Source organism: Zea mays, chromosome 9, assembly GCF_902167145.1.
Source record: "Zea mays cultivar B73 chromosome 9, Zm-B73-REFERENCE-NAM-5.0, whole genome shotgun sequence".
Classification (NCBI taxonomy): domain Eukaryota; kingdom Viridiplantae; phylum Streptophyta; class Magnoliopsida; order Poales; family Poaceae; genus Zea; species Zea mays.
Window position 1 is genome coordinate 17,194,056 of NC_050104.1, and position 11,013 is coordinate 17,205,068.

General features: G+C 41.3%; 1 protein-coding gene across 4 annotated transcripts; it reads left to right on the forward strand.

The window, feature by feature from the left end:
- The first annotated feature begins 845 nt into the window (after positions 1-845).
- LOC100381803 (uncharacterized) lies at positions 846-10,964 on the forward strand. 4 transcript variants are annotated; one of them, XM_035962311.1, is made up of 16 exons: positions 846-1,096; positions 1,168-1,324; positions 2,011-2,241; positions 2,341-2,528; positions 2,601-2,705; positions 4,120-4,381; positions 4,471-4,533; positions 5,017-5,091; positions 5,179-5,297; positions 8,346-8,416; positions 8,493-8,580; positions 8,706-8,846; positions 8,923-9,146; positions 9,489-9,762; positions 9,870-10,103; positions 10,332-10,964. In XM_035962311.1, exons 1-16 carry the CDS (start codon positions 974-976, stop codon positions 10,779-10,781), a joined length of 2,805 nt encoding a protein of 934 aa, XP_035818204.1. In that variant the 5' UTR covers positions 846-973; the 3' UTR covers positions 10,782-10,964. The 4 variants fall into 4 exon arrangements, 3 of the variants coding, with proteins under 3 accessions (XP_035818204.1, NP_001352569.1, XP_035818203.1); XM_035962310.1 differs by having other exon boundaries at positions 902-1,096; positions 2,311-2,528; NM_001365640.1 differs by having other exon boundaries at positions 2,011-2,528; positions 10,332-10,941.
- The last annotated feature ends 49 nt before the right edge of the window (positions 10,965-11,013 follow it).

An 11,013-nucleotide genomic window follows, 5' to 3' on the forward strand; every position in this document is an offset into this window, starting at 1 on the left:
CCGCCTCAAGGTCACTGAAGTTAGATATGTGGCCACCGTTTCCAGACACGAGCATGCTGTTAGAAGTATAGCATATAATGACACTCTTCTACGAGTGGGCTGAGATAGTTGGTGACAATAATGACAATAACAGCGGTGTGGCACGAGCGCTAATAAAAAGGTGGACCTCATTTTTTATTATCAATGAACAAAATATTGAAATTGTCGGTGGCACGATTGTTTTTCCGTTTTCAATATTTATTGAAAAATATTCAAACTATTTTTTGAATTAGTTTTTAAATATCATCAGAGATGCTTTCAGGATTGAAAGCTATTGGTTGAAATCTTTTTCAGCCCATCAAAAAACTCAAGATTAGATGTAAGGTACCCTAAATTGATTATCATAAGTGGTACTCACTCCGTACTTTTTTATTTGTCATGGTTTAGTTCGAAAATGAACCAGCGATCGACGAATATCCGAGAATGGAGATAATACTATACTTCACCAAATTATTTTCATCTTCTTTGGTTGCTGTTCTATTACTATTAGTGACGATTTTCAGCGAGTACAATAGAAGACGCGTTTTGCTCTTATAATTTGCCATATTTCAGCGTTCCTTTCACCTTTATTTTCCTATCTAAAAGTTTGGACCAAAACTCATATCACTATCTCACCTATGCCAATCATGACCAGTCTTGCAAGAATGCAATAAGTCAAAAACAGTGTGAGCAACAGATTCTCTTTCTCTTATCCGTAATCCGTGCACCCCAGCACCCACTGCTCCAACCTGTAACCACTGCGACTGCGTTACCTGTGGCGCGAAAACGCCAAAAGCCCACCCCGCGCCTGTTCACCTCGCAGGCCGCGAGCCCGCGCCTGTTCGCTTCGCTCCGAGCCCCCTCCAGGCCCAAGCCCGCCCATCTCCCGACCACACACGCGCCTATTCCTTCCCGCCCCGCCGCGCGCCGCCACCTCTACGGCTCCCCGGCGGCCATGCTGACCGGGCGGGAGAGCCTGGTCCGCCTCATCGGCCGGCGCCGCCGCTCCCCTCTCCCCGCTTCGCTCGTCGCCGCCCTATCCTTACCCTCCCCTTCCCCCTCCACCTCCCTCGCCCAGGTTGAAGTCAAACCCGCCGCCCCGGACCCACGGAACGCGCCGCCGATTAACATTTCTTCGTTTTCGTCCAGGCAGACGATGGGGGTGGCTCGGGAGAAGCGGCCGGGGGTGAGGCTGGTTCGACGTCGGGAGGAAGCCGCGTCGTTGGCATGGGCGCGGAGTGGGTGGTCTGCCCCGTCTGCGGCGATTCGATCCGAGGGTCGGACTACTGCGTCAACACTCACCTCGGTCCGTCCACGAGCGCCTCGCTTGTCCTGAATAACCTGCGATGCTGAATGCTCCAATGCATTTACTGTATGGAGGCTGTAGAGTGCGTACTACTTGTGCCGGCCGTGTTTGTCCCGAAATGCTTGTAGCACCCGGTCCGCTCTGACTGAAAAGTGTGCTATGCCTCAAATAACCGGGGGCAGATCCAGGACAAAATATGACTACATATTTTATATTTGTAAGAACGAGCAGCAAAATATCAGAGAGGGGCATCTAAATTGGACTGAGCAGAGGGCTTTATGGTGAAAATCTAGACTCTAGTAGTTTGAATAAAGAAATGAGCGGGCTGTGCCCTCACTCGGCCCTACTTGCAAATAACAAATGCCTATATGTGGCATACCTCTCATCTCATTAGCTAACGTCAAATAAGAAATTCGTCAAGGCCGCTTTAAAAAATAAAGAAGGTTTACTTGATTACTTCATATAAGTGTTTGGCTGTTTGTGCAGCTGTAGCTAATCAGTGAGAACCAGCTAGCCAACTCTTGGCTGGTTCACCAGGCAAAAAGTTTGAGTAAAATTCATAAATGTACCACTGTGCATGTATAAGTGGTTGTGGTACTATCGCTAGTATTCTGGGTGTTTAGGGAATGTAGCACACATCGATTTTATTCCAAAGATTGACTTTTCTGTTGGTATTTTCTCTGCAGATATGTGCCTTACAAGGGGAACCAAAAGGAAGTTAACACAGAGCACCCTTCTTAATTTCCAATTCAGTAAAAAGGTTTCTGCCGAGCCTACAATAAACAATTTGAACAATGAGTCCGAGACAGAAAATATGAAACAGATTGATGAAGGTTTGTCGAGTGATCAAGCATTCTTCGCATTCGATAGTGAGATTGGGAGTTCAAAGGCTGGCACTACTATTTCATCGCCTACCTGTATGAATGACTCACTTGGCACTTCTGAGACTATTACTTCCTATGCACCTTCAAATACTGTCTTATCAGATGCAAAGGATGCTGTAAATGATGGCGCAGGGGAACTTCCAACGGTGGCAACCTCTTGCAGTTTTGATGAATGCGCAGTCATGGATTCTAGCACCGTTGTAGTAGTTGACACTGTTATAGTTGGCCGGAGGTTCCATGAGAACATTGAATTAAGAGAAGATGCAGACATTACCTTTATGAGAGATCCTCAGAATGCTAAGGACCCTGATGCTATAAAGGTTTCCATCTTTTCCAAATAATTTTGTTAATAGCCTCCATGCAGTGTTTTTTTCCCTTAATACCAGTGATAGGTGCTACATGCAGGGTCTGAATGTGAGGAGATGCTTGGATACTTGCCTCGAGATCTTGCTAAAGTTTTGGCTCCTCTAGTGGACAAGCATCATGTTGAATGCGAGGTGAAATTCTCTTCTTTTTTTGCTAGAATGGTGTAGAATAGGCTTGCTCTCACTAGTTTCTATTGCTGATTAGATGTGCACATGTAACTTTTATGCAGAATGCACTGCACTATGGTGACATAAATACATCTATGGTTATCTTGTTTTGAAATTTCTTTTAGTTTGTTTGAGGAAAAATTCTTTTAGTTCAAAAGTAAACTTTTATTAGCAATCAATAAACCAGTCTTGATTTGCTTAGTAGTTTCTGAATAGATATCACCCCAGGCGATCTAAGTAGATGCTCATTGATGCTACCAAACAAAGTTAATCATCTTTCAAAAACAAAAAACCTGTAAACTATGGTAATATTACTCTATAGCTTATATATCTTTATGCCTGCTAATTTTGGTTAGATCTCCTCTGACCCAACAGTTGTAAAAGATAAAGAAATATGTAAGCTTGATTATATTAAAGATTATGGAAGGTGATGGTGATTGATGAATATAATTTCTGTATGCTTATTTGGTCAAGTGGTATGTCTGATAGCAAGAGAGATATATGGAAGCTTGATTATATTAACAATTATGGGAGGTGATGGTGATTTATGAATATAATTTCCGTATGCTTATTTGGCCAAGTGGTATGTCTGATAACAAGTCCCTTGTAGAGCAGTTTAGTGAGTTTCTTTTATGCGGGCATGCTATTAGTGAATCTATCTTGTTACAATGTTTCAGATATTTGTCAAAAGGTCATGTAAATAGTACACATAAAGTTAAGTTGCTGGAAAGAATTCAGTTTCAAGTTCTTCCTAGATGTTAAGAAACAAAATGGACAATCAATCAATCTGGCATGTTGACATGTGCTGACAGTATCACTTTGGATTTTGGAATCTCAACATTAAAGATGAATTTGAGAGTGATATTTTTTGCAGGTTTAAATATTTAGCTTTGTGTACTACATTTACGATTTTGTAATGATTGTTAAAACATTGCGACATGTTGAGTTAACTATATTTCGGCTAAAGGGGACGCCCGAACCCCAGGATACCAATGAATTATTGTTGTTTCAATCCAGAGGGCGCAGTGCTCTGTTCCAGTTAATAGGCCAACTAAAGATTTTTATATCAACTTTGCTGATGACATTAATCACTCAGCTTGGTATAGGAAGGCTGTAATATTTCCAGTGTTCTTAAGGCGCCTAGGTGAGCAAGTGCACCAGACAACCGCCTTAGCGCCTAGGCGGGTAAGGCGAGCAAGGCGGCCAGTTTTGCCCGGGCGCCTAGACACCTAGGCGACACCTTAAGAACACCGAATATTTCTGCTCCAAGTTTCCGTAGATCTTTGACTATTCATTTCTTTTTTGCAGATATACTTATTGCTACAGTATCATGTAAATAATCATTCAGCTTCTAACTCACTTTATTTTCTTATATCAGGGATCTGTGGTTGGTCTGCATGAACAGCAGTTTGGCAATGTTCCCATCCAGATTACTATCCAGAAATGTAAATCTGACAATCAAAGAAACAATGATCCAAATTGTTGCCAATCCTTATGGGAAAATTTCGTTAGCATTGTCAAAAGAGAAAATTTCCGGCGACCTCACAGTGCAAGATATCAGACAAATTTTAATTTGATGATAGCTGATGTTATGGTTAACCATGCACATGTTTTTAGTGATATAGAAAAATCATTTTTAGGTTGTCTGCCTTTTCCCTTTCCCACTTTCATCTTAATTTTTCCATTATATATGTCTTAGTTGATTACTATATATTATTTCATTCAACAGCTTCTTTTAAGTCGTTATCAGATGATGGGCAACGGCTTTTCATTAGGATCTACACTCGAAAAGGTTAGCTTTCATTGGGGGTTCATGTATGCTCCTGCATATGTTTGTACCTTTAAAAGTAGATGCTTAAGAATGTTAAGTCTTGGTGATGTACAACATACACTTCACAGCACTACTTTGTCTTACGGACCTTCTTCAGCCCTCCTGCATATTTACCGAAGACCTTCCTCCACTTAAACTGCCCAGATTTGCTTCTGGACATTTTTAAGAACACTCCCATTCTATGCTCATTCAATTGATAAGGTTGCCACCGATCCATAAGATTCAAAGCTTTCATATTCGAGATGCCACAGTTTATATGCTGGGCATTGCAAGATGGCTTTTTTACAAGCTTTTGACAGCAGAGATCTATAATCAAGCATGGGGTATGTGTAGCTTCAACAACTTGATTAAAATTACTAAAATGGAGCCTCTTACTGAAGAAATATTTTTGAAACAAGGCTTATTGAATAAATAACTTTATTTGTCTAACTTAGTGTCTTACAGGGCCATGGTTCCGGAAGGGCAGCATCTCATATCAAGAGATTTCAGATCTGGAGCATGCAGTCATGGAGTTGGAGTGTAATAACCTGGCATCTAAATTTTGCTAATTGCTGTTCTTCCATTCTTTGCTGGTTGGATACTTGGATTGAAACTTTTCTTATACAGTGGCAGGTTATATTGACATGCTTTCTTGCACCATTGATCCTTTTGAATATGATATGAAGGAGATTCTTGATGTGTTAAGTGTTCCTGAAATGAAGGAAATTCTCAAGGAGCTTCCTAAGGTTTTCATTCTTGTCTTCATAGTTCATAGTTTCATACCTTTTCTCATCTCTCACAAATATGCCATCTGCCTTTTGAGTAAATAGTCATATCCAGGATTTCTGAAGTGACATTGTCACATTGATAAGCTTATTCATTTGATCAGTCCATATATTATTTGTCTAAGATCCAGCCATTGCTCAAGCATTAATCCCTTGACATTAAGAATTACTATTTGCTCATAAGTTTGTACTTTGGAAGCTATACACTAATTTAGAATTTTGTAGCAGCACTTATAAAGAATTCGGGAAACACCACACGCCCATTGTGTGTGTGTGTGTGTGGTGGTGGGGGGGGTGACCTTTTGTTATATGGGCCATATAGCTTGGCGTACAAATAACGCTGTATGGCTTGGTGTACAAGTAATGAGTACAAAGATATGCACGCCTATACATATCTCTAACACCTGCTCACATCGTGACGGGAGGATTGCGGACGTAAAAAACTAGACCTAAGCTCAGTGAACAATTGTGTAGACAAGCCTTGTTCATGATGTCCGCGTACTGGTGCGAAGACGGGTCACAAAGCACCTAGACCTGTCCCAAAGTCACCTTCTCGCGGACGAAGTGAATCTCGATGTGCTTGGTGCGCCAATAATGATCCGAATTGGTTGCCTGTAGACAATACTGACTTTGTCATAATAGGCAATGGTCACACTAACAAGAGGGACATGAAACTCCTAAAGAAGCTGTCGGAGCCAACAACACTCGGCCACAACATGGGCGACAACATAGTATCCTACCTCGGTGCTAGAGCGGGAGACAATGGTTTGTCGCTTGGATGACCAGGAGACCAAGTTCTCGCCGAGGTAGACGTAGTATTTGGAGCTAGACCGCCTGGAGTTTGGGCATCCTGCCTAGTAAGCATCCGAGTATGATGTCAACTAGTCGATGGAGCCGGTGCCGATGTGGAGACTAAAGGAGATAATGCTCTTCATGTAGTAAGAATCTGTTTGATTAGCGCTAGGTGACGTCATGAGGATCATGCATGGAAAGACATACCTACTGAACCACGTACGCCAAGTCATGGTGGATCAGTGTTAGGTACTGAAGGGTACTAGCAAAGACTCCTGTAGTTGTCAGAGGCATCAACGACGGAGCACCATCCAAAGTAGAGAGCTTGTCCATAGTGTCCATAGATGTGGTGGAGTCACACCGGGCCATGCCTGCATGCTAAATCCTACTCATACTATCTCTAAGACAGGATTAGGCCGTCAGAGGAGTGCAAGATGGAGATGCCAAGGAAGTGGTGCAAGGTGCCAAGGTCAGTCACTATGAACTCCAAGTGCAAAAGGCCCATGATGTGCTGAAGAAGAGCTGTCGAGGAGATGGTGAGGACGATGCCATCGATGTATAGTAGGAGGTAGGTTGTGGCTCCCCCTCCTTGAAGACAAAGAGGGATGTGCCAGAGCAAGACATGGCGAAGAAGAAGTAGAGGCATCAAACGTAGGTGGCAACTGATGGGGTTCGAAGTTCTCAACGTCTTCTGGACCGTTTTTGGATCTTTGAGGTCCTCGGTAGCATGGCCGCGGTCTTCGACCGGGACCCATGTGCTCGACATGGATAGCGGAGTCTGACCGTTAAGACCTTCCCTTCACCTCGTTGTTTGGGCGAAGCCCTCGCCATGGTCTTTAGAGTCCTCGTAGGACCAGGCGGCCGTATTGACGGGTATGTTTCCTGTAGGGCTAAGTCTTTATTGTAGCCTTCGTGATCTTCGACTAACCTTGCATTAATGGGAGCGAAGTTCGGTAATTGATTAGACGATGTCGACCCGATGATCGGGTCCCATTTGGCCTTCTCCCTAACATCTAGTTTCAAAGGTGTTTTGTATTTTTTGAGAATAATAAAAACTTGTATATAATTTTTTTTTCTAAAAAATCATAACTATTTCATTTTTAAATCAGAAAAATATGGAACTAATATCAATATTTTCCCCTAAGAACGTACTATCTTCTGGTGCTATATATGGAGTTACTGGTATTATATTTATTCCTATCCCTAGTGTTTTATTGCTTGTAATCACGTTCTTTACTTATTTATCATAGCAGAATTCATAGCAGACCAAAAGTAAACAAAAAATTTATAAGATAACACCAATCCTGCCGGTGCCATGCTCCTCCACGTGTAGATCATTTTGAGCAGTCATAACTCACAACAACTATGACATTGTTAGCATTCCAAAAATAATCTGGACAATTTAATTCCAATATATTTGGTAGACTATTTTGAGTATGGATTATCTTGGTTGACCTCTAGGTTCTTATATCACAAAATGGCAAGTTAAACAAATAACACGCGTGACTATGAACAATAAAGCACTAGGAACAACTGCAAATAAGACCCAGATAGCTCCAAATCTAGCACTCATAGAGGCATTATATATTTTTAGAGAAGTTTTGGTACTAGTTTCATATTTTAAGATTTAAAGTGAATTAGTTATGAATTTTTTAAAACAACTAGTTTTTATCATTTTTTCAAAACCCTCCTTTGAAACCAACTAGATGGCCAAATTTGTCGACAGTTTGATGGTCAAAGGTTTGTGGTCTTAAAGAGTTTCATGGCCAAAAACCAACTTGGGTATTAGTTCAATGGCAAAAAATAGTCTTCTCTCTTAATTTAATGATGATACTATTGATCTATGTTGCATCATGAAGAATATCTGAGAACACATGGGAGTGCCTGTGTAACACCAAACAGCCATGCACAATGTAAATAATGCATAATTTGTGAAATGATTTTAATACTAAGGAATAGGCTGAGGCAATAAAACATTGTCTATCCGTTCATAGTTTTTGCCTACTTGCACTTGATGAAAATAGTGTGGAAGCAGAATTGTAGTTTGTCCATTCAATGTATATGCAACAATGAGTACACTATTCGATGGATCATGGAATGTCATGTAGACATGTACATAAATAAATTTGTGTTATCTTGGTTCTTATTCGTTAAAGAAGGGCTGATTTTCATTCTCTACCTTGTTTTCTCACTGAATATTTCTCCTTTTCCTTTTAGGATAACACAATCTGCACACGTCGACATGAGCTTGTTAGCACCCTTCTGTCTTCATACCGTAATGGTACCTGGTAAAGTCTCTGTGCCTGTTGCATTCTTGGGATTTATGGCCTCAGTTTCATGAAAATTCATCTCTGGAATATACAGTGCATCACTACCAAAACGGATCCTAAAATGGACTGGAACCTGTATAAGAATTTCGAAGATGGCAGATGAACTTCTGTGGCGTATCCAGGTGAATGCATACTGCTTTTAACCATATAAAGCTTAAATATTGCTTGGATTGTCTATTCTGGCAACAACATTATTTCATCCAACAGCTACATTTGCCATCTACAATAACCAAGTACAATCATGCAGAGGCTCTTTTTTCTAAATGGTGATCAAGATCTTTCTTCATTTCTATTAGTGGAATTTGGTATAGTGAAGTTTCCAGACTATGTTTGCAGCATCTCCCATCGCATTTTTCAAGAAAGAAATGATCTACTTGAGTACGAAGACGTAAGATTTTGACCCCTTTTCAAAAAGAACAGTGAGCCACTCATTGATCATGTTTAATATCTTACATTGCAAACAGGCTATTCGAGTTGCTCAGGTGATGGATGAATCCCTTGATAATAATAAAATGGACTTGGTGACAAGATGCATCGATTTATCTGAGAATCGATTATGCATTATGCCAAAACGAGAAAACACAATTACACCTGAACGTCTCCGATCATTCTTTTCTCGCTTTTCAGCGTCCTGGGTCTATTCGAAAATACTCACATTAGGTGTCTCTGTTTATGAAAGAGACCGCAGGTAAGTTGCAATAACTGCTATAATTACGGATCAGATCAAACACTCTCATTAGATGCATGGTTTTCGTGTTTCATAGAATTTTGGTTGAAAGTGGAAACCTTAGCCACACAAGCATTCTTTTCTGATGTGTTTCACTTTCACATGCCTTCTGGTTTATAGTACATATTGGGACGTTTTAAGTGTGATATGTGATAGATACTTGAACATGTGATGCAATGGTAATTTGTTGCACTTTTACAGGCCCTTCTGTTAAAGGGCTCATAAATTCTTTGCTCAGAAACAATCTTATAAATCTTGTTAGTTTCTGGGGATCCAAATTTCATGCCAACCAAATTTATATAGGTATGAAGATGCAGTCAGGATTCTAAAGACACTACTTAGCACAGTTGCTTGTGATAGACGGCGAGGATATTGGGCATTGAGGCTATCCATTGATTTGGAGCATATGGGTCGTCCAAATGAGAGCCTATCCACAGCTGAAGGAGGGGCAACTGATCCATGGGTCCGTGCTGGTTCAAAGTTCGCTCTGCAAAGGAGAGTTCTGCGTTTAAGCAAACCTCCACGACGCTGGAAAGTTCCCAGTTACGCTGATTATGTTAAGAGAAATATAAGAGAGGTATATATCACCCTCACTGTCCTCATTGATGGCTAAACTTCACTTTTTTGGTCTGGTGCATTTCCATGCTAAATAATCTATGCTTGTTATTCTTCTATTATTAATAGGTAAGCATTGAAGGAAGGCCATTGAATTGCGAGACAGGAGCAAAGAATGTATTTTACGGTTACGATGGGGAACTTTGTGGGGTAGAACAGTTGGCTTTACAATATTATGCTGATGAAGGTGGTGGTTGGCAAGGTACCCATTCGGAAGGTAGCATTTGGATGACTATCTTTGGCCTTCTAATGTGGGATGTGATGTTTTCAGACATACAAGATGTTTTCCAGTCTAAATTCCAGGTATGTGACCTATGAACCATGTTTTTATTTTGTTCTGAGGCGCATAACCATATTCCCTGCAAAGTCATCAGAAACCCACCCTGTAGCGTAATTCCTTACTAGATCTCTGTTGATTTTGTATGATATATAGATTGTTTGTTGGACCTTGTCAAGATCTTTTTTCTTCGTTCCCTACTGTTCTTCTCAACTCTTGGTACCCTACAGTACGACTTCTTTGTTCTCTTGCAGACAGCCCCCCTTGATCTGGGAACAGACGATTTTTACAAATCTAGAGAGAACATTGCAGAATCTCAGTTGAAGAGGATACGGGACGGAATGGCCGAAGAGATGCTAATCAGCTCATGGGAGCTACATCAGGGGACATCCTGCCAGGGTGTTAACTGGGCCCGTTATTCGTTAACTGATCTACGGGCTGTTGTTGCATGCGTTGGTGGCCACCGTTTGGCATCGCTCCTCCGCCATCTAGCCGTTGATTACAGGAGCTGGTCGAGTGGAATGCCCGATCTGCTGCTATGGCGTTTCCTTGATGAAAGAGGTGGAGGTGAGGCTAAACTTGTGGAGGTCAAAGGACCCAGGGACCAGCTGTCAGAGCAACAGCGTGCATGGATTCTTGTTCTCATGGATTTTGGATTTGACGTGGAAGTTTGCAAAGTAAGCCCGGTCACCAAGCGGAGATAGTTCGCTTGCTAAATTTATTCTGATTATTACGATGCAAAATGTATTTGGTTGATTAGATAGAAGGGCAAATCTGTAACGCATAAGCAATGGCATTGTTGTCGTGTTGCACTGAAGTAACAGTCAAGCTCTACTTGACATGCTATCTATAACTTTGAGAGGGAAGGATGCATTTAATTGTCTGAATCGGCACAAGTTAGAAGAGGAAATTCTGATAAAATTAAATATCGTAGGG